At 44.3% G+C, this 27,795-nt stretch overlaps 3 protein-coding genes across 3 annotated transcripts in view; 2 read left to right on the plus strand and 1 right to left on the minus strand.

Moving 5' to 3' along the window:
* LOC308462975 (acyl-coenzyme A synthetase ACSM5, mitochondrial-like) overlaps positions 1–3,191 on the plus strand; it is a 19,189-nt gene extending 15,998 nt beyond the window's left edge. The window contains exon 14 of the mRNA XM_080981079.1: positions 7–3,191. Coding sequence (XP_080837205.1) covers positions 7–93 — 87 coding nt within the window. The 3' untranslated portion in view covers positions 94–3,191. The remainder of the gene's footprint in view (positions 1–6) is intronic.
* Positions 3,192–5,636: 2,445 nt separating this feature from the next.
* On the plus strand, positions 5,637–11,729 carry THUMPD1 (THUMP domain 1 NAT10 acetyltransferase adaptor). The gene is made up of 4 exons (XM_080981238.1): positions 5,637–5,894; positions 6,517–6,697; positions 6,959–7,207; positions 8,669–11,729. The coding sequence occupies exons 1-4, from the start codon at positions 5,652–5,654 to the stop codon at positions 8,956–8,958; spliced, it is 963 nt and encodes a 320-aa protein (XP_080837364.1). The 5' UTR covers positions 5,637–5,651; the 3' UTR covers positions 8,959–11,729.
* A 27-nt stretch (positions 11,730–11,756) lies between these two features.
* LOC308462452 (uncharacterized protein) overlaps positions 11,757–27,795 on the minus strand; it is a 35,263-nt gene continuing 19,224 nt past the window's right edge. Inside the window, exons 16-29 of the mRNA XM_080980109.1 lie at positions 26,445–26,663; positions 25,247–25,457; positions 24,173–24,380; positions 22,716–22,859; positions 21,842–21,998; positions 20,665–20,744; positions 20,077–20,200; positions 19,287–19,367; positions 19,036–19,137; positions 17,880–18,007; positions 15,049–15,148; positions 13,766–13,885; positions 12,329–13,402; positions 11,757–11,881 (exon numbers count right to left, since the gene is read on the minus strand). Coding sequence (XP_080836235.1) covers positions 13,316–13,402; positions 13,766–13,885; positions 15,049–15,148; positions 17,880–18,007; positions 19,036–19,137; positions 19,287–19,367; positions 20,077–20,200; positions 20,665–20,744; positions 21,842–21,998; positions 22,716–22,859; positions 24,173–24,380; positions 25,247–25,457; positions 26,445–26,663 — 1,761 coding nt within the window. The 3' untranslated portion in view covers positions 11,757–11,881; positions 12,329–13,315. The remainder of the gene's footprint in view (positions 11,882–12,328; positions 13,403–13,765; positions 13,886–15,048; positions 15,149–17,879; positions 18,008–19,035; positions 19,138–19,286; positions 19,368–20,076; positions 20,201–20,664; positions 20,745–21,841; positions 21,999–22,715; positions 22,860–24,172; positions 24,381–25,246; positions 25,458–26,444; positions 26,664–27,795) is intronic.

Raw genomic sequence — 27,795 nt, forward strand, 5'->3', positions numbered from 1 at the left:
ACCCAGGTTGAGTTTGTCCGGGAGTTGCCCAAGACGGCAGCAGGGAAAATCCGAAGGAACGTATTAAGGAACCAAGAATGGGGAAGAGTGTAGCTTTGGCTGAACATCTGCAAACAAAGAACCTTCCTGCAGTACTGCTGTTTGTCGGCAAAGAGGTTCACTCAAAAAATGTACTCTCCCTTAAGGTTGCTTCTAAAAGTCTCATCTGATCCTCCCCTCACCTGAAATGTTGGACTTGCAGTTTCCCTTCTTTCCAAAGTGGAACCATGATGCGTCAGGAACCCTCAACCATTCTGTTTCCTTTTTCTTTTCTTTTTTTAATGAGATTGGGGAAGCTGTAGCTCTTCAGGTGATGATCAACTTCCATTGGTTCCAGCCAACAACAACAACAATTTTATTATTTGTACTCCACCCATCTGATTGGGTTGCCCCAGCCACTCAGGGCAGCTTCCAACATCTGTAAAAACATAGTAAGACATCACACATTAAAAGGCTTCACAATACAGGGCTATCTTCAGCGGTCTTCTAAAGGTTATATCTCCTCATCTCCTTGACATCTGATGGGAGGACATTCCACAGGGTGGGTGCCACTACTGAGAAGGCCATCTGCCTGGTTCCCTGTAGCTTCACTTCTTGCAGTGAGGGAACCACCAGAAGGCCCTTGGAGCTGGATCTCAGTTTCTGGGCCAAACGATGGGAGTGGAGACGCTCTTTCAGGTCAGGGGTGATGGGAGTTGGAGTCCAGCAACATCTGTGGGCCACGATCCCAGCCTTGTTGTAGTAGAGACAAACATCCAGTTTTCATTTGATTTCCTTTCTCTACATAACTGATTTGCACAGTTGCATTGATGAAACATTGCCAAAAACACTGTTGATGTTACCTTGTGTACAATTACATCAAGAGTTTTGATAGGGAGGGCCATAGTTCTGTGGTAGGGGATATGCTTTGCATGCAGGTCACATCCTGTTCCCTTTCTCTCCACTGATGGGTTAGGAACAGGCCCATGTCTAAAACCCCGGGATTGCTGCCAGCCAGTCTAGACCAGTGATAGAGAACCTGTGGTCTTCCAGATGGAGTTTTAGGGCTGATGGGAGCTACCATCCACACTGGCATGGCCCTGTGGTTAGGGGGATGACAGGAGTTGGAGTCCAAAAAATATCTTAGAGGACTGCAGATTCTCCTTCCCTGATATGGACTTTAAGGCAGAAAGTGGGTGAGTTGAGGCCAGACCCCTATTTTGTGCCAAGTTCCTTATCTACACCAAAGGCCTGACAGATGTTATGGTTTTTATTTGTTGTTGTTACTATACAATATTAGCTAATATAAAATATTTTTTGTTGTCAATATAAAATATGCTACAAATGTTGATCACCTCAAGGATCAAACTCAAATAGGAGTTTGAGGGTGCCAGTAGATGGAATTAATCCCTAAGAAATGTTCTGTGAAGACACCCATGTTTTAGGACACAAACCCTGCAGTGTTGACCATCTGTACTAGGCCCCTGTTTTAGGTTGGACTGAAGCTGAGAGAGAACAACAACCCTGAAATGTTGTTCACTGCTTTTCTCCCCACATTGCATGTTTGGCAGAAAAAGTATTCTGCAATAACCCTGTTGTGTAGCTCACCTTATGCAGGTTGGATTTCTGTGCTGCAAGAGAACAAGTTACAGCGGGCTTGCAACATAGTCCAAAGTTAATGTTTCAGAAGGAAAGGAGAGGCTGAGGCTGGTATGGATTCCCAGTTTTTTTTTAAAAGCAAACCCTCATACATCTCATGTTGCAGACAGGCAGATCTATTTTAAGTTGGCATCTCAGAAACTCTTCCCAGGTTAATGTAAGCACTCAGTTGCATGTCAGCCTCCTTTGGCTTGCATGTGGATTGGTTGCAAATATTAATGTTCCAAAAATAAAATAATGCTGAAGATGCAAGGCCCAAGTTAGGGCTACTATGAATGACCATTTTTGCAGCCACCAACAAGTAAATATTTTCAGGTGAAACAGAAAATTGTATTACCAAAAACAATGTCACTAAACTTTTATTTTTGTGCTATCAACCGTGCCCATGTATTTGTAACCTTGGCTTTCGAGGAAAAAATTCCCAAAGGAAAGTTTCTCGTACCAAATCAATATTTTGAGTGCTGGAAATAATTTTCTAACCTTTATGAATTTTACATTTTTTCCAATACTTCTGATTATGATTGCAGAAAGATTTAGACACACTTCAAAAACTAAGAGGCTCAGGCCGCAAAGACTCCTGGTTCACATGTTCCTAAATTTCAAGCCCCTAAAAGGTCAGAGTGTATAATTAAGTTCAGAGAAAACGGCTCCAACTCCCACAAATGAAAATAATAGTTGATCAAGGGATTGGAAGAACCCCCTTGCAAATTATAACAATTGAGGCTTTTTGGTTTATAGAAAAGGCGAGTTAACGGGGGACATGATAGAGGCGTATAAAAATTATGCACTGGTGTGGGGATAAACAGAGTTTTTCTTCCTCATACGAAAATGCAGGGCCATGCAATGAAGACAAAAACTCACCTTAGTGTGATGCTTAATTCTTCATAATTGGTAGTAACCAATGTTAGTTAGAGTAGACCCACTGGCATTAAATGAAGATGAATAACTTATGTCAATTAATTTCAGTGGGCCTTCTCAGAGTAACAGTATGCTACACTGCAATAGTTTTACACACACCCTGCATTAGATAGTAATTTGTATTACAGTACTTCACTTACTTCAAAATGTCACCAGCATTTTATGTGTTGGGGGCTCTCCTTCTCATTCTGCTGAGGCCCAGGACTTCTGCCTCAAAGTCTGACCCTGATTGTGGTGCCATTGAACCCTGGCCTGTGCTTGCACAATAAACAGCTGTGAGGCAGCTCAAAGTGCACACACTGGGACATAATCAATGAAGTATGACCTTCAGCACTTTCTCTCCTTCCCTTTTCACCCACATTTTGTGGAGAGAAGTAAATAATGGCAGCAACAAATCGAGCATTAAGATCTGCCACGCACAGGCGGCTTGCTGTTTGCCCTCCCTTGTCCCCAAAGCTACCAACTCTGTACTCATATCTTTATTACTGGTGCAGAGGGCCTTTGTATGAATTAGTACTTTCTGTGCTGTATCTATGTACTTTTGTCCTTCCAGGCTGTGATGCTTTAAGGCTTTTTAAAAATGTTTTGCTCTCTTTTTTTTGGTTATGTTTCATTTTTTAAAAAACAAATCAATAAAATAATTGTATGATAGAAAAGGTGCGGAATAAACAATTGGTTAAAGACAAATAACCTCCATGCAACAAACCAGAATGTAATCGGAATGAATCCTCTTTATTGTATAATCAGAACAAATTGCCTTCCACCAAACATCCCCCCACAATCCTAGAGTTGCCATATTTCAAAATGTAAAAGGCAGGACACCCCAGGGTTGTTGAGCTTTTTAACGAAAATGCTCAAAAACCCACGATTTTTTCGTTTACTTGCCAGAGATCCAGGACAGACCAACACCTTCTGGAAATTCTCCCTGGATGTCACTTCCGCCTTTGAAATCCTGGTAATGTCTGGGAAAATCCAGACATAATGGCAGCCCTACTCAATCCATCTTCTCACTCACCACAGTTTTCGTGGTGGCCAGATTTTTGGCACACCCCAGTCTGCAGGCCCCTCTGGCATGCTTTTAACTCTTCTTTTTCTTTCTGAATGTTTTCAAGCTGCTTCGTCAAGATTTCCTGCTGCCCAGATCTTTCTTTCTTTCTTTCTTTCTTTCTTTCTTTCTTTCTTTCTTTCTTTCTTTCTTTCTCAGCGCCTTTTCAGGAGCATCAGCCACTGTCTGCAGGCCCCTCAGGTGCCCAGAACTAAAAAAAAAAAAAAAAAAAAAAAAAAAAAAAAAAAAAAAAAAAAAAAAACCATCTCATCCCGGTCCAATTGCTGAAATTGCAAATGCCAGGCTATCAATTCAAGGGACGAGGACTTCTCTGCATCTGAGACTGCAGAATATAAAGCAAACACTATGGTTGGGTCCCCACCCACCTGAGCGATTCAGTGCCTCCTCTTCTGTTTTCTCAAATACTAACTTCAGGTGATGGGAAGGCCTGGCTATCTACTGGAAATGCGCCAAGAGAAGCAGAGAAGGACTGCCGACAGTCTAGTTCATTTCTTAGTATTTTCCATGATCAGTACAGCATTCTTCTTGATTTCCCGGCTTCTCCTCTTATCAAAGTTCTGTTACCCCAGTGTGCTTCCCCAGTGTGCATGCGCCTTCCCCGGGCACCATTAGCCTGTGCTACACCACTGGTGGTTGGTGACTTTTAAGCCAGCAGCTTAAAAAGGAGGGCAGGTCACCATTACCCTGACAGCTCACCCACAACCCTGGGCCAATTATTTAGACCATGTACAGTAACACTAGTGTACATTGATTTTTTTAAAAAAATAGTTCCCTGATATCAAAAGCCTACAATCTATAGCTTTCAGGGGTCCCACTGATATTGCTGCTGCTGCTGCTGGGGGCAGCTTGGTTGGCACTGACCCAGAACAGGGCCTTCTTGGTGGTGGTTCTCCACTTGAGGAAAACCCTCCATGGTGAGGTGTGTCCCTCTTCCTCATCATTAATGTTCAGGAGGGATTTAAAAACATACCTGGGTTGCCCAAGCATTTGATGGCTGAAAGACACCATTCCAGGCAACCTTGAAGCTACGGAATTAGCTGTCGTTAGGATTGTGACTATGTTCACTCACTCTTCATGTTTTAAAATACACATTTTTATTTATTTAAAATGTTTTCTTTTTTTCTTTTGCTACTTTGTAGTTTGCTACCCTGGGCTCTTTTAGAAAGGCAGGCCAGAAATCCAATAAAGGAAATAAATATATCTGAAATAATCACCCATTTTATTAGAATGTCCGGGTCTCTGCAAAGTTGGCATTGCATGGTTTTGTTTCCTGAGGAAGGTTTATATGGCATATGCTGGTAGTTTAAATGGGAAATTTATTAGGCAGCTTTTTGGAAGCTGATACGGATATCTGAGAAATATAGCGGGGGCGGGGGGGGGCGTGTTGATTTTAGCTCCGTAACAGCTTTTCTAAAGTTCCTGCATTCAGTCGGGTTTTAGGACCCGGCGGGAAACTACTTTGGGGCACAGCGCGGAACTGCGTGGCGGATAAGAGTTTGCCTGTTGCCATGGAGACGGGGAAAGCCTAAGGCCTGTACTTCCGGTAGGAAATGCACAGCTAAATGGAAAGCCACCGATTCCCGCATTTCGCTTCATTAGCACCTCTATCCTTTAACAAAAACAGACAGTAAAAGGGAGAACCTCGATGCTCTATGACTGCAGAGCAGCGCCTCTCTATCCCTTGGCGCCTCTATGATAGGCGTAGGCCCGATGCTGTCGGATTACCACCCCAATCCTCCCTGGTGGCCAAGCCGATGGGGGAGTCGTAGTCCGGCAGCACTAGCAGAACCGCAGGTCCACACACCCGGCTCCGTGGTAGAAAAATAAATAAATGAATAAAAATTAAACATGCTAATATTTATTTCCTATCTCTATGGTGCTTCCCCCCCGGCGCGTCCCGATGACGCCATCGAAAGGGCGCCGACACGCGCGCCGTTGCGGGACCAGCCGTTGACGCCGCCTCCGCGGTTCGCCTTTCCCGACGCCCGCGATGGCTGCCGTGGAGACGCCGCCCGCTGGCGCGCCGGGAGCTGCGCCGGCTGCCTCTCGCAAGCGGCGGCCCAAAGCGCAGTACCTGCACGCGGCCAAGCGGGCCCGGCCCGGCGGCTCCCGCCAGCTGGAGCCCGGCATGTGCGGCATCCTCATCACCTGCAACATGAACGAGCGCAAGTGCGTGGCCGAAGCCTACAGCCTGCTGGGCGAGTATGGCGAGCAGCTCTACGGGCCCGAGCAGGTAGGAAGAGGACTTTGGGGTTTAGACTAGACTAGGAAAGGGGAGCAAGACGAGGCACGATAGGAGCCTGTAAAATTAGATATCGCTTGGGAAAGTGGGGGAAAAGAAGAACCGCCGGAATCGTAATATCCTTATGCAAATCTGTGGTGCAGCTGCTTTTGGAATAGAACGAATTAAGTACTTAACCCGAGGTACCACTGTACTGTGTCTTCTCCCCTCGAAACGGATATTGCTGGGGAAGCTTTAGAAAAGGGCGACCAAAAAGGATCAAGGGAATGAAGCAACGCCCCCGTGAGGAGAGGTTGCAGCGTTTGGGATTTTTTAGTTTAAGAGAAACGGCAAATAAGATGATAGAAATTCATACAGCTCTGCGTGGTAAGGACAAAATGGCTAGAGGAAACTTTCCCTTGCTTAACACCATTAGAAATTGTGGGGACCTGAGTTTAATTGTTTAACACAGCCGTATTAATTGTTTTTTTTAACAGGGCTGTGTTGATTTTTTTTTTTAAAAAAAGGAGAGACCTACCGAATTTGTATAAGAATTTAAGCTTGCACCAGCTCTAAAGAAGCTTTCCTCGCTGAGTTAACTTGACTAACAATATGTGTGCATGTGTCTGTAAAGTTCACAGATCAAGATGAGAGCAGACTGTCAGGAAATGAGGAGGACGACGACGACGATGCTGAAGCTGCATTGAAAAAAGAAGTCAATCAGATTCGCACCTCAACAGAGCAGAAGCTGCGACGGTTCCAGTCGGTGGAGAGCGGTGCCAACAATGTAGTTTTCATTAGGACTCTGGGTGTAGGTAAGTGTGCATGGAACGGGAAGAGGCAGCATAATGGACAAGAGCATAAGTTCTGAGCCCTGAATAGACTAAGTGGAAATGATGGGCATCAGAGGGGCAGACAGAGGGGTGGTAGAAAGAGAGAGAAAAGAGGTGGCTCTGCCCAGTTTTGGGACTGGCATCTCCCTGTGTTTGCGCTTAGACTTCCATGCTGTTAGAGATGCCCTTTCTTCACCCAGAGGAATGAGTGAAAAAGTCTCTCTCATTGCCTTCTTCTTGCAGAGCCTGAGAAGCTGGTGCACCACATCCTGCAGGACATGAAAGCCACCAAGAAGAAGAAGACCAGAGTCATCTTGCGCATGTTGCCTGTTTCGGGCACCTGCAAAGCTTTCCTGGAGGACATGAAACAATATTCAGAGACCTTCTTTGAACCTTGGTTTAAAAGTCCCCGTAAAGGCACTTTTCAGATTGTTTACAAGGCTCGAAATAACAGTCACCTGAGCCGGGAAGAAGTCATCAAAGAACTGGCAGGTAAGTGATTTATTTTCTAGTAGCAGGAATAGGCAGAAGGTAAGTCAGGATCTGTTGAGGATCTCTGGGTGATTTGTAGTAGGGTTTCTGACTCCCAGCTGTTTAATAACAGCAGCAAAAAATAGGGTGATTTTTTCTTTGCTTTTAGGTTGCTGAAACAAAGCAAGCTTAGGGCAGGGGGAACAAGTAGGATTTGTGTGTGAAAAGGACTGGGGGCTCTATTCTGAGACTGAAAACAGATTCCAGGGCACCATTTTCTTTGCCTCTGTCATATCTCTCAGCCACTATTTTTCACATGACTTTGGTTGCCAGATTTTTTCGATCAGGCATGGGGAACTGGTGGCCCTCCTGAACATTGGCTGTAGTAGCAGGGGCTGATAGGAGTTGGAGTCCAGCAACATCTGGAGTCCTTCAGCTTCCCTATCTCTCTTTTAGATCTTCATTTCTAACTTTAGTGCTTTCAGGGTGGGGTGGAACAGTGGGTTGGACCCAGACTAACAATGCAGCCCTCTTAACATACCTGCTTGGAAGTAAGTTCCATCAAGTTCAGTGGGCTTATTCCCAGGTAAATGGGCGCAGGGTTGCAGCCTAAGCTAATTGAGTTCCCATTTATTTCAGCGGACCTGTGAGCAACCAACTTAACAGTGTATTTTTTAAAAATATGTATCCTTAAATGTGAGCCCCATTGAGTTCAGATGGGCTTGTTCCCAGGTTGCAGCCTTAATCTGGATACAGTTCCTTTGTATGGGAGAGGAAGGTATTAAATACTTAAGCTGAAATAAAATATGTGTGTCTCTCATCATCCCAAGTTTGGCCATCATCATCAGGCTGTTCTTAAGTGGCTGAAGGTGAAAAGATGGTGGATTGCTAAAGACATGCAGCACACAGTTAAACTGCAGCTTACTACCACAGGAGGTAGTTATGGCTACCAACTTGGGTCACATCCATGCCATACATTTATGGCACATGGTGCCCTCCAAAAAATCCTGGGAACTGTAGTTTGTTGAGGGTGCTGGGCATCGTAGCTCAGTGAAGGGTAAACTGCAGCTCCCAAGGTTCTTTGGGGGAAGCCATGTGCTTTAAATGTATGTTGTGGATGTGACCTTGGATGGTTTCAAAAGAGGATTAGAAAAATTTGGAGAATAAGATTATGTTCTACCTCCACTGTCAGAGGGTGTATGCCTTTGAATACCAGCTTCTGGGACTCACAAGTGAGGTGAGTGCTGTTATGCTGAGGTCCTGCTGGTGGGCTTCCCGTAGAGGCATCTAGTTGGCCTCTGTGAGAACAGAATGTGGGGTTAGATGGGCCTTTGGCCAGATCCAGCAGAGCTCTTCTTCTGTCCTTAGTCTCTTAGCCCTTATGGGACACCATCTCTTCATTTGTGGCTGATCAAAAGTATTACTCTCCAAGCTTATCAGACGGCTTTCTGCCTCCCCAACCCTTCTTTGTTGCCTTGGCAGGAGTCGTTGGCCATCTCAACCCAGAAAACAAAGTTGATCTGAGCAACCCCGAGTTCACCATCGTGGTGGGGATCATAAAGAACATCTGCTGCTTGAGTGTGGTGAAGGACTACATTCTGTTCAGGAAGTACAACCTCCAGGAAGTGGTGAAGAGCAAGGAAGGGGAAGGGCAGCAGGATGCTTCCAAAGTGTCCCAAGAGGGGGGCCTGGATGGGGGGAAACCAACTGAGGAGGAGAAAGTGGAGGAGAAGACTGAGGTGGCAGAGGCCAGTGACAATCACAAGGACTAGGACCATTAATGAAACTTACTGGGGGAGAGACTCTGAAGGATGGCTCTCAATGAATTGGGTGTGGGTGTGCTTTAATTGTCCTTTATAACTCTATGGGAGTTAGGCTGTTTAGCCAAACCACCAATCTGCACAAATCGAGGAGGAACATCAAACTAAATGTTGCCACAGACGAGGAAGCAAGGGAACACCCTGGAGCTCGCAAACAGGAGAACAGAGCTCTCTGATCAGAAGCCGCAGCCAAACTGAGAGCTCCCTTCTCCTGTTTGCAAGCTCCAGGGTGTTCCCTTGCTTCCTAGTCTGTGGTTACAGTAGTTGGGTGTTCCTCCTCGATTTGTGCAGATTGGTGGTTACAGCCAACCAGAGTTTGACCCCAAACCTGGATTTGAACACATGGCTTGAAATGGGTTTCCAGTTCTGGAGAGGGCGTCGGAGCATACAAAGGAAGAGTTGAGAGCTGGTGAGCCCCAAGGCAGGACCCTGACAGTCACACTGTGCTTTAGATATGAAATCTGAACCAAGCCTCTAGCTCCAGTCCAGCAAATGTAAGTCTCTGTAAAAATGTCAACGAGAAAGGTGAAACTCAAAGCATATCAAGGCTTGAGTTCCTTTTGACAATGAGATTTTGGCCTAATTTTGCTGAATCACACCCCCCCCCCATCAACATTAACTGCTACTTAAAAGGCGCTATTTCTCATTTGCTGTTGGTGTTAAATCCAGACACAGGCAGCATCTCTTGTATGGTTGTTTACAGACAAATAACACTATCTGTGTGGGTTCTTGCTGTCTTGTTTGGTAACAACTGTTGGTCAATATAGGGCAAGCATGCTATCTTCAAGCCAATGAACTGATGCAAGCCATAATCAGATTTTCACACTGGCCTGGCCATGGCTACATGCTTCAGATTTCTAAACTATTGTGAATCCAGAGTTGATTCAGGATCTGGGACAAACACTTCCTAAAACCATAGCAGTGTGTGGTGGAGAGGGAGCAGGGTTTTTTTTTTTTTTAATGCCTAAAAAATACAAGTTTTATAAAAACCTCGTGGGTAGTATACACCTTATGTGTTGGTAGGGGTTTATTAGCAGCTAGATTACAGGTGGGGAACCTGTGGCCCTGCAACTTTTGCTGGACTACAGCTCCCATCATCTCTGACTGATGGGCCACATGGGCTGGGGCTGATGGGAGCTGGAGTCCAGGAAATACTTGGAGGGCCACAGCCCCCCCCCCCAGCCCTGAAGTAGACAAAAGATCTGCGAGTAAGTTGAGAGAGAAATGAAACTGTATTGAAATGTGTTTGCAGAGATTGGGAAGAATCCTTTTGGAGTTGTTTCCACAGGCAAGGTGGGCAACCTTTAGCTTATGGGTTTGCATTAGCTGTGGCTGGCAGCTAACAGACCAACACAGTTCTCCACCATCTCTGCCAGTGGGTGCATTGTGTCCTCCTGCTAGACCTGGCAGGTTCTAGCCACCTTGTGCCAAGCAGCGTGTTGGTGAATGTTGCTTAATGAACCCACATACAGGGTAAGGTAAGGTGGGTTTGCTCCAGGAGGATGTTGTAGCCAGATAATCCAGCATGGGTGACTGCCTTTCCTAAGCAAAATCCTTTTCTGAAGATTGAGAAAGGAGGGACAGGAGAAGCATAGATGCCAGTGGTCTCACAAGCAGGGCCACACAACTCTGGCCTTTGACTGATGAAGAGCACGTCTGTATGAAAGGCTCTTCTGTTCCACTGCAGGCCTGGTTTTCTGGTGGAGCCCCATAACACCCGGGTTCCCAGTTCCCAACTCCCATCAATGCTAGCATGGAAACTGTAGTCCCAGCAACACCTGGAGGGTCAAAGGTTTCCCACCCAGGCTTCAGATACATAGTATGCCCCCTTCCCAAAGCACCCACATAGGGTGAATGCTGCAGCGATACCTCATCTTCTGACCCTTGAAAACTAGGAGAGCCGGCCAGGGTAGTCTTGCATTCGTCTCTGTAGCCCATGGAAAAGAGCAGCACCAGTGTCTTGCATTTATGAGCAAAGAGCTGCCCTGCTCTTTTCCATTAACACTGGGTCACACTGTTAAACTAGAGGTGGGAAGTTTAAAGGGGAATGCCTGCCCTCCATTTAGCAGACAACTGTGACCCTAGAGATACAGCCTTGTGGCCCATTTGTGGGAAGGATCTGCCACTGCTTTTCTGTCTTGGGCCATAAAATTTGCCTCAGTCATTTCCCAGGCTCCCATTTCTGGCCCCATCAGAAAATTGGTAGAGTCAGCTCTCTGTCACATATACTTCCAGGCAGTTTCACGGCGCTTGCTTCCAGAGCAACAAAATCCTTGACAGAGCAGCTGAAGGGTGAGGGCTGTGAGCAGACAGAAACTCGCACCTCTTTTGGTTGTTAGGGGAAGAAATTATTATAGGCCTAGGAAAGTGACAAAATAGGCCTGGAGTGAGACACCAGAGCATTAGTTCTGCTGGGGAGCTGCAAAAAGCATTTTTTGCGGGGAGAGGGTGGGTAATTCCTCTAAGATCGAAGGTGTTGTATGGGGCTTGGGAAGCGTTCTTTTTTTAAATTGGGTCTTGCAGTGTCATTTTAAACTTCGTTTTTTAAAACAAGTTGCCTGCATGAGTTTGGCTTTAGTTTCGATTTGGAATTTCCTTCTCAGAAAAGAATCCTTGTAATAGAAGAACATCTGAGACAGGTTAAAAAATAATGATTCTGTTTTGTATATTGTCTTGTTTTTGTACATTGTTTTTTTATTAAACTGATTTTGTTTCAGTTTGAAGCCATTCCTCTGTGATTTTTTTGTTTGGTCGTGGACTAAGTATACTTTGTAAAATTGCGACTTTAAAAAAAGGAACAAGCAATTTCATCGTAATGTTGCTGTCTTATATAGAAGGAATACATGAAGTAGGATAAGGCCAGGAGTCCATCTAGCTCAGTACAGTGGTGCCCCGCAAGACGAATGCCTCGCAAGACGGAAAACCCGCTAGACAAAAGGGTTTTCCGTTTTGGAGGTGCTTCGCAAAACGAATTTCCTATGGGCTTGCTTCGCAAGACGAAAATGTCTTGCGAGTTCCTGCGGGGTTTTTTTCCTCCCCCCCCTTTTCCCAAGCCGCTAAGCCGCTTATCAGCTGATCCGCTAAGCCGCTTAACAGCTGATCGCTAAGCCGCTGATCCGCTAAGCCGCTTAACAGCTGATCCGTTAAGCCACTAAGCCGCTTATCAGCTGATCCGCTAAGCCACTTATCAGATGATCCGCTAAGCCCGCTAAGCCGCTAATAGCGCTAATCCGCTAAACCGCTAATGGGCTTGCTTCGCAAGACGAAAAAACCGCAAGACGAAGAGACTCGCGGAACGGATTCTTTTCGTCTTGCGAGGCACCACTGTATTGCCTCTTGGATCACAGAATCATAGAATTGTAGAGTTGAGAGGGATCCAAAGGGTCATCTAGCCCAACCCCTGCCGTTCAGTGGTACAGCTTATAGCATGTGTTGCATGCAGAAGGTCCCAAGTTCAAGCCCTTACATCAGGGAAGGGCTGCGAAAGGCCCCTGTCCAACATCCTAAAAAACTTCTGCTAGTCTGTGTCTAATTCTAAGTGAGAAGATCTTACTCGGTGTAAGGCAGCTTCCTACATCAGTTCAAAGGCAGGGTAGGGAACCTGTTGCCTTCCAGATGTTAAACAACAATGCCCATTGTCAGCTGATCACTGGCCATTCTGGCTGGGGTTGATGGCAGCCAGAATCCAAACAGCATCCAGAAGACCACAGGCTCCCTGTCTGTGCTATAAGGCATCTTTTAAATGACAGGCTCAGGTCTAGGCTTGTATGCACCACTCATATTCTTTCATGACAAATTAGCCCAGAGAAGCCGTCTAACAAATCACTAAATAGTAAACACAGGTGGCAAGTGCCAACAGGAAAGTAGCCAAAACGGGGACCACTGGGAAACAAAAGGGTGTGTGTGACTGTCACAAATGGTGGAACTTCAAAGGTTGCAGAAAAAGTACAAAAGAAAAATCTGTTTTCTTTTTAAAAAAGCAACACTGGGGGAATTGCTTGCGCTCACCCCACTCTTACAGCTGATCATATCCTGGAACCCTAAACTGGGGTATTCCTGATAAGAGCTGAGCATCCATTGGCTACAACATTTTGTTGCAGCCCCTGCTTGTCCTTTTTAAATCTGAACCTTGCATGTGTTAGGTACTATTAAATAGTTTGGAATCCGGTGATCACTTTTAACATCTGCCCACATTGTGACCTAAATACTCTTAAAACTAACACAGTTTAGCACACACTTGGTTCTACACATTTTAAATGCCAGCCTAATGCTGATGGTGGAGAACTCTTGCCTTAACCTCAGCACAGAACTAAATGGGTCCCCACTCCTTTTTCCTCAATACATTTCTTCGAATTTTGCCTGTGATGGTTTTTGGCAGCTCTTGGACAAATTCCATCTGATGGAAGAAGGAGAAAAAAAAGAAGCACCAGAATTAAATTGCAAATGCCTATAAACGTTAAAGTTAGGCAAATCGGAGTATGCTATTTGGCCACTGAAGGGGTGAAGCTGAAAATGGGAACAGCAGCCCTGCTATAGATCAGACCAAAGGTCCATTCAGCCCAGTACCCTCCTTTTCCTGGTGGCCAATCAGATACCTTCAGGAAGTCCTTGGTAAGGCCCAAACACAGTAGCTCCCTCCTAAGGAACTAGTATTCACAGACATCCTGCTCCTGACCACACAGGCTTCACTATTGATAAGTCTGTCCATACTAAAAGCAAACATGGATATTATTTGGGATCCGTTTTTAACACAACTCACCTTTCTAGGATATTTGTATGGAGCAGTCACCTTTTTGACATGTTCTTGCAGCTCAAGGGTTAACTTCTCAGGGTTGTGTGATGCAAAGGAAGGAGATAAGACCACAAAAGCTTTCACCACCTAAGGAGGATAAAAAGCAATCTACATGTTGCAACGTTTAGTTATTCGATAGCAATAAATAATGAAAGGGGAATGTTTTGTTTTTTTAATGTTCAGGAGGACTTTAGGACCACATGGAGAGGAATTTAATTCAGGAACAAATTTTGCTCTTTCTATACCAGAGCATGGGTTGTTCCTTCGCCCATGCCCCCTGCAAAACAACAACAACAACTTGAAAATTGCTAAGGGTCTTGGTGGGAACCGAATGCTTTCCATGTTTGGATGTTTTTTCCATTGCTGCCTTAGAGCATAGTGAAGTTGTCCCCATCCTGGTGCATTTCACAGCTCCCCCTGCCATCAGGTGTTTACATCAGCAGGGCTTCATTAATGTAATCCATTTCTATTTGTGTACACACAGGTGGGGTGGGCATCTTTACCCTATGAAAATGTGTCTAAATCTCAGAGACAAATTAGGAGCAACTCAAGAACTCTAGCTAGGGAGAAGCTGGTTTTGAGAAACAACACATCAAACAGAATACACAAGCCTTTTGGATAATGTCATGTGAACACATAAAGAACCCAGCACTGTAAATGCAGTGAGTGCAAATTAAAAAGGAGTGTGAACACAGCCCAAGTCACTCTCCCGCAGGCACTCCGACTTAGCATCTTCCCCTCTTTCTCAGGGCTTCCTTTGTTCCTGTGTAGAATCATAGAACTGTGAAGGGTTGGAAGAGACACCAATGGTCAACTTGACCAACCCCTGGCAATGCAGGAATCACAGCTAAGGAATCTCTGGCACATGGCTATCCAATCTCTGTTAAAAAATGAAGGAGAGTCCACAACCTTCCAAGGGAGTCTATTCCACTGTCGAACAGCTCTTACCATCAGAACGTTCTTCCTAATGTTAGTTGGAATCTCCTTCATTGTAATTTGAATCCAGTGGTTCAGGCCCTACCCTCTGAAGCAGCTGCTGTTTCCCCAACGCCCCGATTCCTATACTTTCCCAAAATTCCCAATATTCCCACTGATCCAAAAAAGTTGGCAACCCTGTAAAGATGAAACCATGCAAAGATGGGAACATTTGTACTCTGCAAATTCTCTGTCAGCCTTTGCCTTGTAGACAACCATACTTCCCAGGCCGTGCATTAAATAGGATTTGAGTTTCTTATTTAGCATTTCATTACCTCGCCTCTGACAGGATCTGGACTGCTCACCACAGCCGATTCGACCACTGCTGGGTGCTCAATCAGAGCACTTTCCACCTCAAAAGGCCCAATACGATACCTGGAAGCAACAACAACGAAAAGGCCAGTTGATTCTGAAGGTGACTTGGAAACTACGGCTAATCCAGAATGTGGTTGCCATACTGGTGACAGGGAACAGCCACCATTTTTTCATGTATAAGCATGGCAGCCATTTTGAGCGCAGCAATCTTGTGTGATCACACGCCGCAATCTCGCCTCCCAAAAGCGCTTTATTTGGGGCCACGATCTTGTGCAGATCAAGTAACTCACCCAGAAGATGTGCATCCCAGTTTTGGGCCTGGACACGTTGGAGGGTATGGTGTACTAGTAAAACTTTTATTTCATCAGGCCTTGGGCCTTGAGTCATCTATCTGCTTCCTGGTTAGTGTTCTGTTTCTTTATACAGTCATACCTCATGTTACGTCCGCTTCATGTTATATTCTTTCAGGTTACGTCCTGCGGTGACCCGGAAGTACCAGAAAGGGTTACTTCCGGGTTTCGCCGCTCACGAATGCGCAGAAGAGCAAAATGACGTCATGCACATGCGCAGAAGCAGTGAATCGCAACTTGGGTGTGTGCAGATGCACTGTTGCAGGTTGCGCTCTTTTCATGCTGTTTGCAACCAGAGGTGCCACTGTAATTAGCCATTTCCCCTTGTACAGTGGTACCTTGGGTTACATACGCTTCAGGTTACAGACTCCGCTAACCCAGAAATAGTACCTCGGGTTAAGAACTTTGCTTCAGGATGAGAACAGAAATTGCGCGGCAGCAGCAGGAGGCCCCATTAGCTAAAGTGGTACCTTAGGATAAGAACAGTTTCAGGTTAAGAACGGACCTCCAGAAAGAATTTGGCGCGGAAGTATTCTTCCCCTACTCATGGTCTTCTATGTGCCGCTTTTATAGACCTGAAGGCGGCTTTTGACAGTATCTCTAGAGAGCTGTTATGGGAAAAACTGGCAAAGTGGGGCATAGAAAAAAGGCTGTTGTGGCTATTGATTAAATTACATGAAGGGACGGCCGCTAGGGTGAGGTTAACACCTGAGGGCGATCTCACAAACTCAGTTCCAATAAACAAGGGGGTACGACAAGGGTGTATCCTTGCCCCCTATCTTTTTAACCTTTATATTAGTGACATGAGGACGCCCCTAGCTGAGGCCCAAACCTCCATTCATGCACCCAGGCTTGCAGACTATCGCTGCCCCTTATTATTGTACGCTGACGATGCGGTGATCCTCTCTTATTCTCGAATCGGTTTGAGGAGGGCCCTTAAGATTTTTGCATCATATTGCCAAACAAATTTACTTACTATTAACCATTCCAAATCTAAAGTCCTAATTTTTTCCAGGAGTCGTAATCTGTATAGATGGGAACTTGAGGGGAAGCCAATTGAACAAGTTTACAAATTTCAATATCTAGGAATTTACTTCCAGTATAATATGGGATGGAAAGCGCATATCACATATTTACAAAACAAGGTGAAAGCCCTTATCTACGCTCTACTACGCTTCTTCTTTACTGAGGGGGCTATGCATGTTCCATCCGCCTTAAAAGTTTATAGTGCAACAGTGGTTGCAACTATGGTCTATGCGGTCCCTTTATGGGGCGCCTTTGTAAACCTCTTGCCTCTGGTGACATTGCAAAATCTTTTTCTAAGACGCCTTTTGAAACTACCATCCTGTGTAAGCAACTCTGCCATTCGCTTAGAACTTAAGACCCCCTCCCTTGAGATTCTGATTTGGAGACATGCCTTTAATTATTGGCTGTCCCTTTGGCATAAATTGCCAAACTACCATCTTATTCAGTGCCTTTGGAGAGATGAATTCACCAGCCCATGGGCAACAAAAATCCATTCCAAACTGTTGTCTTATGGAATCTCTCCTTCCGATATACTTAATTTAGATCTAATTACAGCTAAAAAGGTCATCAAACAAAGACTGGAGGAGGTAGATTTACAACAAAATCTTACCACAGGTGGAGGTACATGTTCCCCGATATATCAGGGCATTACATCTATGTCCCAGATACCTCGATATCTGTCTACTTTATCGGCTGCGTCGCATAGATTCGCATTTGTTAGAGCCAGATTTAATGTGTTCCCCTCAAATGTGCTGAGCAATAGATTTTCTAACGGTAAAATCTCTGTTTTGTGCGCATGTGACAACAAATCGATAGAATCCCTTTATCATATCTTGTTTAATTGCCCCTTATACAATGTTCCCCGATCAAGGATCCTGAGTTCAATCATTCTGGAAATTGCTGCTAAACCACCTGAATTACATCTAGCTTATCTACTCCAGGACATTGACTCTTATAGAACTTTACAGGTTGCTAGATTCCTGATCTCAGTTCTGTCATATAAAAGACTTCATGGAATGCTGCATGACTATTAAAAATTCAGTAAACTCTATGCACCATCTTTATCTTCAAGGCCATAACACGGTACATTTAGAGATTATGCGTTGAAATATTTTAGTTGATATTTTAGATTGTAAAATGCTATTGATTTTATCTATTGATTTTTATCTATTGATTTGTTTTACCTTGTGGGCTTATAGCCGAATAAAGTATTATCTATCTATCTATCTTCTTAACCTGAAATACCACTGTACTTGCTTTCTCATTTTCCTGTGTATTTTGTGCATTTGTATCTATTGTCATTTTGCTTTAAAAATCTGTTAGCTGTTTTGAAGGCTAACCAGTGGGAAAGTGGCCTAGAAATATTAACAAATACTTGCTCCTCTCTGTAGTAACACATTCTGCAATGTACAAACCCAGAAGAGATGATAACATCATCGGATCGCCCAACAAACCACAAATATCCATCTTCGTCCATTAGCCCTCTGTCTCCAGTAATGTAGAAATTCCCACGGAAGACTGTAGCAGTTTTCTCTGGATTATCCTTACAATAAACACAATGATATGTCTATGTGAATCAGGAGTCTCTGGCTGCTGCTCTTACCTAGGAAATAATTCCTACTCTTGCAGTAAAAAAAGGTAAAGGTAAAGGACCCCTGGACGGTTAAGTCCAGTCAAAGGCAACTATGGGGTTGTGGTGCTCATCTCACTTTTAAGCCGAGAGAGCTAGCATTTGTCCACAGACAGTTTTCCGGGTCATGTGGCCAGCATGACTAAACTGCTTCTGGTGCACGGAGGACCGTGACGAGTGCCAGAGCGCACAGAAACGCCACTTACCTTCCTGCCGCAGTGGTACCCATTTATCTACTTGCACTGGCATGTTTTCGAACACACTTAGAATTGAGGAATATGTTAAGTTACGGGGGGAGTGGGGTCATTTTTTGCAATGGCCCCCTTAGGCTGCAATCATAAGAATGTAAGGAGAGCCTGCATGATCCAGACACTGCCACATCTAATCCAGTATCCTAATATAAGGACATTGACACCACAGTGACATCAGGTGACCCATTTTGCTCTCTGTACTGTGCTATTCAAGCTCTGCCGATCAGCTGATTATAAGGACTTGCACAGCACTGCACAAGTCCCTTTGGCCCAGCCGCAAAGTGGCCTTGTGGACTAAATGGGTAGGCTTGGCAGGCCTATTTAAATTCACGGGCGAGAGTTTCCCCACCCCTGATTACGGTGGTATAAATGTTGCCATTGCATTGCAATTACATTGACATACGGAGAATTGCTACTCCTTACCATATAACAAGAGAGAGAAAACCAAATGGCCGATTTGATTTGGTGTACAGAACTAGAGAGGGGAAAGAACTCGCATCTAAATTTACCGTGAAGCAAGAGAAAATACAAAACGGCCACTTAGATTTGACATACCGAAAATTAAAAGGGGAAACGTTGTGTTGTATATAAATCACTTAACATGTAGCGAGAAAAACAAAACGGCTGCTTTGATTTGATTCCCGGAAACTATACAGAGGGAACTGTCTTGCATAGAAATGAACTGCTTACCACATAGTGGGAAAAGAAACAAAATGGCCTCTTGGATTTTATTCTAATGGCAATGTCTCCTTCTTCCCCACGAGGCAAAATATTGCCGTTTTCATCTATAATCTAGAAAAAAAAGGCAAGTACAGTTATGGTTTAGAAGGGGGGGAGGAAACACCTCTAAACACACAGATATCATTACTGCTTTCTTGAAACTCTTCTTCTTATTTCCATATTTTCACTAGACCCACCTGACAAATTAGCTGCCCTCTTACCTGAACATCATAAGGTGGAGCTGGTGTACCCATGGACCCAGGTTTAATTTTCTTCCCTTTCTCATTTTGCGATATAATACCCTGCAGCAAACAAAAGTTTTCAAACCCTTGATCATCTTTGTAAGTTGCATTTTTATTCCACTTTAAAATTTCGAGCAGATAACTCAGTTTGTACAGACCTGTGACAGAACCTTCTCAGCGGTGGCTCCCAATTTGTGGAATGCCCTCATTATTAACATTCCTGTTCACCCAGGAATTTGATGGCTGTCAATTTGATATTGTCTTGGCAACTCTGGAATTATTGTTTTAATGATTACTTTTAAATGGTCTGTCTTGAACGAAGTTTTTCTCAGGGTAAACCAGTTGAAATTATTGGGCATGGCTAATTGAGGTCCATTTATTTCAGTGGGCGTACTCTATACAAAAACTAGGCCCTGTCTGCCCTGTGCATTTAAAGCAGTATTATACCACTTTAAACAGTCATGGCTTCCTTCGTAGAATCCTGGCAGCAATTGTTCATTAAGGATGATGAGAGTAGTTAGGAGACCCCTCTTCCCAGGGAACTTTGGGAAATATGGTCCTGTCCACTACCTTGAGTTCCTAGGAGGATGCAACAAATTAACTGAACACTTTATGAAGGATGATGGTTATTATGACCTCGGCTAAGCACATTCATTTGGTTAGGGTTCCATTGCATTAAGCATTTCTAGTTTTGCTCCAACAACAAAGGATGTTACATTGTTCCCTGGTTTCTTTCGCTTGCTATGCTGACCCACTAAATTGGGCCTACCACTTCAGTCTGTCCATAGCCTTCGTAGATATCCAGACCCGTCTGCCTTTTCCATTGCACCATCACCTCCGGGTTGAGCGGCTCCCCTCCTGTCAAACAGTGCCTCAGGCTCTTGAACCTGTAGCTTAAGAGAAATAAGAGGAAGGGGCTGGAGAGCTTTCCTTAATTTTTTTTTTAAAGTCACTGGGCTCCATTGAAAATGGATTCTCCACATAAACCAGGAAGTGTCCCCTCTAGACAATGGAAAAGCTTTTCTTTTCTTATCTGTGTGGCTGCGATCACCGGATGACATGGACGCCATTAGGCAGTTGAATGCACATGCATACTCCGTCTGTTTCTCTCCCACCTGCCCCCTCCAAGCAGCCCCGGGCACTGGCAATCCTTGCTATGCCACTGGTGATGCCGTGTTTTTTCCCACCAGCGCATTGGTGCATAGTGCGCTAGATGCAGGATTGCAGCACTTTGATGCGCAGGCTGGGAGGATCATTGCGGTGGGCAGATACAGGTGGGGTGTTTTCCATTCCAAGGCTGGATGGCAATCACAAAAGAACGCCTACATTCCCGATGCCAAACAATAACGCAGGGTACCTGGTGAGATCATGCTGCACCAACATGCGATAGGCTGTCGGGGCGCTGCACACTGTTGTTATTGGATACTGGGAGAGAGTCTAGAGAAAGTAGGAAGGGAAGAGTGGGAAGAAAAGCACAAATTCACAATGAAAAATATATTTCGCTTCGTGGGTAACAAGAGCACATTTTGAGCCTTCCCTTTATCCAAAGAGCCCTAGGAAGGGTTCATTATCTCTCTGCTCCACAGACCCATTTTATCCTCGCAACAATCCTGCAACATGGGTTAGGGTAGGAGTTAGTGACCGGACCATGAACCAGTGAGGTTCATGAATGCATGGGGATTTGAAACTACGTCTCCCAGGTCATAGTCTGAAACTCTATCCACCACACCAGGGTTTTCCCAACTTGGGTATCCAGCTGTTTTTGGACTACAGTTCCCATCATTCCTTGCCACTGGTCCTGCTACCTAGGGATGATGGGAGTTGTAGTCCAAAAACTGCTGGCGATCTACGTTTGGGAAACACTCCTCTATAGCATACTGTTTTATAGATATTAATAGATATCATGTGGTGTATATGATGCCAGTGGCATTGATATTTATTTATTTTTATAAAAAGTGCAGTTTATGAATTTTTAAATAAACAAGTGCATCTCAAATGGTAACATAGTAGGTATTGGGGCAATTTCTCAGTTGTGCTGGAACAAGGCTTGGTGATAGCTCAGAGCTTCAGAACCTAAGACAGGGATAGTGACTCCTTTTCAGCCTGAGGGCCACATTTGCTTCTAGTAAACCTCCTGAGGGCCATAGGCCAGTGTTGGCGGAGGCTGGGGGCAAAAATGATCAAAGCAACAAATGTATTTTTTCCCTTAACCACTGCACTGCAGGCTGGTATCCACATGCTAGCATACTCCACTGTCTATCCTCCATCCAGCCAAACAAGATGCACTATCAAAGTTCAAGGATCCATTCCCAGCCATGAAAAACACTATGAAGCAGGGTCAGGAAGTGGTAGGCCAAGAGAGAGTTCTAAGGGCCAGACAGAGAGGTCTGAAGGGCCACACTGGCCCTCTGGCTGCGACCCGCAGATCACTTCACTTGGTCAAGGTTCCATAGGCAGGGTTTTGTTTTTTTACCCAGTTGGCAGAGAGTGTGAAACATAACTTACACCCCCCAAGACAGGACTTTTATTCTTACATTCAGGAATTCTCTCGGCTCAAACTGGGGCATGCTGTGTACAAAGACGGTGACGCCTCGAAGCCATGGGGCAAAAACACTCCCCAGGCCTGCCTTCACCCAGCCTGTATCGGACATGTTCCAGATGATGTCTGAAGGCCTTATGTCCAGCCAAGACCTGCAAGAGACAGAGGTTGAGAGACGGGAGTCTGCACTAATACGTACAAGAAAAACTGTGTCTTTCACTCTGCCCAGAGACTTTCAGAGAGGATATGGGATACGGAAACGATCAGTTGATGGGTGGCAGCCTGCAAACCTCACTTCCTTTGCCCACCAGGTTCAATTTCTCCACCCTTGAACTTGGGGATGGGGAAGAAAATTGATTCACTTTGCATTTAAAAGTTGTATTTACCAAATTCACACTTTGGGAAACAATAGGCGAACCAAAACGCCACCATCCTGTAAAATCCTCACTTTTCCGAATTTTGCAAGGCAGCTCTCCAACCCAGAAGTGTGTACAAAAAAAATGCATAACATTTGGGTAAAGTGTGCATATATATATATATATATATATATATGCACATATTCACGAAAACAGTATTCAAAATGTACTTGTCAAAATGTGTATGTTTGTCAAAATAGCATACAAAATTGTGTTTATTAGGAGAAATTGTCACAAGGATTATTTTTTTTTAAATTCAGATTGCTGCAGAAATATGGAGAACCGAATTTAAGACTGGAAAAATGTGAAAGTGAGAAAACTGAAAAATGATTTGTCTATCCCTGCTCTAGAGAGAGAGAGAGAGAGAGAGAGAGAGAGAGAGAGAGAGAGAGAGAGAGTTTAATACTTTAATGCTTCCTGGAGATTTATAAAAAGCAAATTATAGAACTATACCTTCCGGATAATGCCAATCCAAGAGCTAAACTGCTTTGGGAATGCTCTGCCATTTTTGGAGACCCCGTAGTTCCACTTGTGAAGTAGACTGTCATTGGTTCATCGCTCTTGGTTTTCACGCAGCTGTGATCAGAAGGGGCCACGCTTCAAGAAAGTCAAGAAAGGGTGACAGGTCAAGGAAGTGAATGTCCAAGTCTTCTGTATTTAAATGTACAGCAGAGGGTGCAAACAGATGCTATAACAGGGGCCAGCCTCATAAGTGCCAACTGTGTGAGCCTATTAATGTGGCTTTGTGTCGGTCATGCAATTGTCACATGAACCTCCTGTGCCGATGCTCATTCTCAGACACTCATGAGCAACTGTATGCTTCAGAATACCACTGCTTGGGAATCGCAAGTGAAGAGAGGGCAGCTGGAATCAGGTTTTGTTTGTGGACTTCCCATGAGGCATCTGGTTGGCCACTGTGAGAACAAGATGTTGGATGAGATGGGCCTTTGCTAGAGCTGGTTGCAGGTTTGATGGTCGCTTGGACTTTACCACCTGCCACCACCAATATTCTTGGAAGCAGTGGCCAGATCAGGGAAGCTGCCTGCCATTTTAACTTCCTATAATGCCCAAGAGTGATGCTACTGTTAGTTTCTGTTTCTCACTGAGCAGCTGCTGCGAGTCACAGGAAGAAAATGAGCTTTATCAGCTTGGCTGAGCGGAGATCCCGACAGCTACAGCAGGAACTCTGCGGAGTTGTGGGAAACTTATAGGGCAGGTGGTTTTCCAACGCCAGTTGTGGTCACCAGTCATACATTTCAAGTACTATTATGCTCAGTCAGTAGAGCATGAGGCTCTTAATTTCAGCAGTGGCGAACGTTGACATTTCAAATTTCAACAGTGCCCTGCATGACGCCAAAATTCAGTGCCCGCCCCCACCTCTCGCCTTCCATTCTAAGTCATTTTTGCGGTGCCCTCTTGGCTCAGTGCCCAAGGTGGCCAAACTGGGTGCACTCCCCTAAATCTGCCTCTGATCTCAGGGTCGTGGGTCTGAGCCTCTCACTGGGCAAAAGATTCCTGGATTGCAGGGGGTTGGACTAGATGACCCTCATGGTCCGTTCCAACACTATAATTCTCTGATTCTATAATATTATAAACAGCCGTTCCTTCCCCCCAAAAATCTGTAAGGTGTTAAAGGTGCTGAGAATTGTTAGAAGACCCCTATTCCCCTCAGAGAACTACAGTTCCCAGCATCCCGTGGAAAGAGGAATTGATTGCTAAGCCAGTCTGGGAATAGTAGCATTCTGAGGGGAAGAGAGGTCTCTTAACAACTCAGCAGCCTTAACTACATTTCCCAGGATTCTTTGGAGGAAGCAATGAGGAACATGCATGTTGAGATGTGGGTTCATTGCCGGTTCTGAACCCTACCAGGACATTTCTCCTGCCGTAGAAATAAAGCAACTGTTACTCACTCAAGCAGCTCCTTGAAGTTCAGCCAGCCCCCTCTCCTGCCATCGGAGAGCAGCAACTTTGTTTTCAGAAAGGGGCAAGAAGATGAAATGGAGTCTACTGCAGGGGTCAAGGTGTCATGAGTAATGATGCATTTGGCCTTCGAAACCTGGAGTCTGTACTGGATATCTTTGGCTGTCAGCTGAGGTGTCCCTGGCATGAACACAATCCCTAGAAGACCAACACATTCAAAATGGTGTTTAGGTTTTATGGATTCACTTTTGTTTTTACTTTATTATCCCACTTTTCTTCCTTTTTTAGAATTTTTTTTTCAAAGATTCAACAAGGAAAACGTTCTACACACACACACACTTCCCTAAAACCATGGTCATATCAGTACCTTTATGGGGTTCCCTGAACCCCCAGACTTCCCTCCACCCCTCCCTTGGCTTCCAAAATTCACCTTTTAAAACTGCATATAATTGTTGTTGTTTAGTCGTGTCCGACTCTTCGTGACCCCATGGACCAGAGCACGCCAGACACTCCTGTCTTCCATTGCCTTCCACTGCCTCCCGCAGTTTGGTCAAACTTGCATATAATTACATTTATCCAAATTGTTATACTTTTATCTGTTGTTATGTAAAGTGTTATGTAAATCCTGCAAATGTTTTTAAAGTTTTTCAATGTTCTTTAATATTATATTCTATAAAGTTATGCCATTCTCTATTAAATTTGTTATCTTCTTGGTGCCCAATCTTCCTGGTCAGCCTTGCCATCTCCACATAGTCCATCATCTTCATTATCCATTCTTCTTTCAATGGGACTTTTTCTTCTTTCCGTCCCTGGGCTTATAGAAGAAAAGTGTATGTGGGGACGGATGGACTATACACCCAGTTTTCTTCTAAGACAGAACGCAGGCCCGGACCTGCTTAGCAGTGGTGGAGAACCTCTTTTGCATGGTCCATTTTGTGTCTTTGTCTCCTTTTTAGATGCAGCAGCCAATTTATATCATACAATATGCAACCCCACAGCAGTCATTTTGTGACTGGCACCCACAGCAGTTTCTCGAGTTTCCAGAGCACCCAAGATGTGCTTACCTGACCGAATGCATGCTACATTCAGCAGCCACCATTCTGGGACTCGTGGCAGAATGAGAACCACTCGGTCTCCTCTTTGCAGACCACATGGGCCAGAGAGCACATTGGCCGCTTTCCGTGACAGGACTCCCAGCTCCTCAAAGCTCCATCTCACTTCCTTCCCTTTGCCGTCTATCCACCAGAGGGCTGGATTGGATGCCCTGCTTCCATCCTGCAAAACAGCATCAGTTTCACAGTGTTCTCCAGTTTATGGTAGAGACTTTATGGATAAGGTTGTATCATACAACAGCAGCCCCCCTTTGCAAAAAATTAAATTAAGTCTCCAGCCCTTTTACCAATACATAAATGCAGGCTGTGCAAACAAATTGTAACGAATGCTCAGTAAAGTCTGGGCACAGTTTAACCACCATGTAAGCTTTGTGTAAGCAACCTTCAGAACAGAGTAATAGTAGCAGCAGTGGTAATAATAACAATAATAGCAACAACAACAACAACAACAATAAGTTGTTATTGGTCACTCTTTTTTAAACCAAAGTAACTAAGTGATTTGCAGTAAAAACAAGCAAGCAAACAGATACGTTAAAACTGGAGAAAAATAAAACAAAGAAAAATGAAAAAAACGTTTTTTACAAGCTAGAACAGGGGTCAGCAGACTTTTTCAGTAGGGGGCCGGTCCACTGTCCCTCAGACCTTGTGGGGGGCCGGACTATATTTTGGGGAAAAAATAAATGAATGTATTCCTATGCTCCACAAATAACCCAGAGATGCATTTTAAATAAAAGGACACATTCTACTCATGTAAAAACACGCTGATTCCCGGACCGTCTGCGGGCCGGATTTAGAAGGCGATTGGGCCACATCCGGCCCCTCGGCCTTAGTTTTTAGATTAAAACATCCCATTCACTCAAAGAGACCATGGATAAGTAAAGGCCAAAGACGTGGTGAAAGATGACTGTTTTTGCCTAGTTAAATGACTAAGTGGGTTGAGGGCTCCTGGTTGCCTTATCTTTTGAGACACTTACCTTAGCTACTCTTTTCTGAAGGTTACAGGGGATGCAATTTGGCTAAAAACTGGTGGAGGCCAGGAACGAGGTGTCTCTCTTTATAGGATCCCCCTTCCTCCCAAATTCAAGCACTGTCTTGGCATATCACCCCAGTAAAGCAGGAAATGGTTACCCTGAGTGGGGAGGAAGGTTACCTTTTCAGCTTTGGACCATTGATCCAGCACATCGCTTGCAAAATTAAAGTACTCTGGGACCTCCTTGTCACCCCGGTTAATAGCTTCGTAGTGTGAAAGGTTGAGTGAAGCGAACCTCTTGTTGTCATTCTGGAATGCCCTGCAAAGTGATTGGCAGCTCCAGACAGGCCTGAGTGTTTTGAGCTTGAGTAAGATTTCCATGTTGCAATGTGAGTGGACCTGGGATCATGGGTGATTTGGTCCTTCAAGAAAAGAGAAAACGAATCATTATTTGTTATAGAACCATAGAACTGTTGACTTAGATGTCATCTAGTCCAGTTCCTCTAGCTACTATTTATAATTTCTCGAAATAACTAAGGACATTTTTGTTCTAGCCAGCTTTTCCAGCCAAATGTATTTTTTATTTATTTATTACATCTCTGTCTTGGATGTTTATTTGCATTTGTATTGTATAGGATATGCAATGCAGGATGATGAGGATGATTAACAATTTATTAATTGCCTTCTACCCAATTGGAATGAACAATAAAAATGGGGAAAAAACAGTTAAATGCACAAAAAACAGTATACACATTTAAAAAGAATACAAAATAGACACACAGGGCATGCAAGCACAACATGACTAGCAGATGGAAGGATCTGTCAATTTTGCCCCTCTCAGGTTCTCATTTCCCCAATCTTAAATTCATTTCTCAGTATTTCTGCAGCAATTCATGGTTTGTTTGTTTTTTAAGCCCCGGGTAACACAATGTAGTTTTGTATGCTATTTTCACTAATATATGCAAGCTCTGTGTGCCTTCTGCTAGCATATTCATTTTTGTCCTCATTATTTGGTTTGAGAAATGCACTGCAAAATTTGGAGAAGTGCAAATTTCAACGGATGGCTGCATTTCAATTCACATATTGTTTTGAGAATGGTGAATTAGTTAGATGCACCTTTTGTATGTGAACTGAACCCAATACCTCCAACATTTGTAATCAGTATTACGGATGGGGCAAAGAGTTACATTATGATTATTTATGATTACTATTATTAATTACCTGCCCTTCACCCTGAAGGGCAATTTACATCAGCAAAACACAACCTTACAACACAATACTAAAAGCAGTCTAAAACAACTTCCGTAAAGCTCCTATGACTTCTCTTGGTCCAGATCAGCCCCCTGCCAGTTATTACCTTCTTTAAAAAAGTGTGACATCACATCTAGTTTGGCAGTAGGACTAGCGATGAGAAAGTTCGTGCTGGGCAACCTTCCTACCTCACAGGACTGTTGCAAGGATAGATAAGAAATCGCAAACAAATTCAGGGTGTGCATGGAAGAACCGATAACTCAAAAGCAAGCAAGCCATT

Source organism: Podarcis pityusensis (genome assembly GCF_964106645.2).
Source record: "Podarcis pityusensis genome assembly, chromosome: 14".
Classification (NCBI taxonomy): domain Eukaryota; kingdom Metazoa; phylum Chordata; class Lepidosauria; order Squamata; family Lacertidae; genus Podarcis; species Podarcis pityusensis.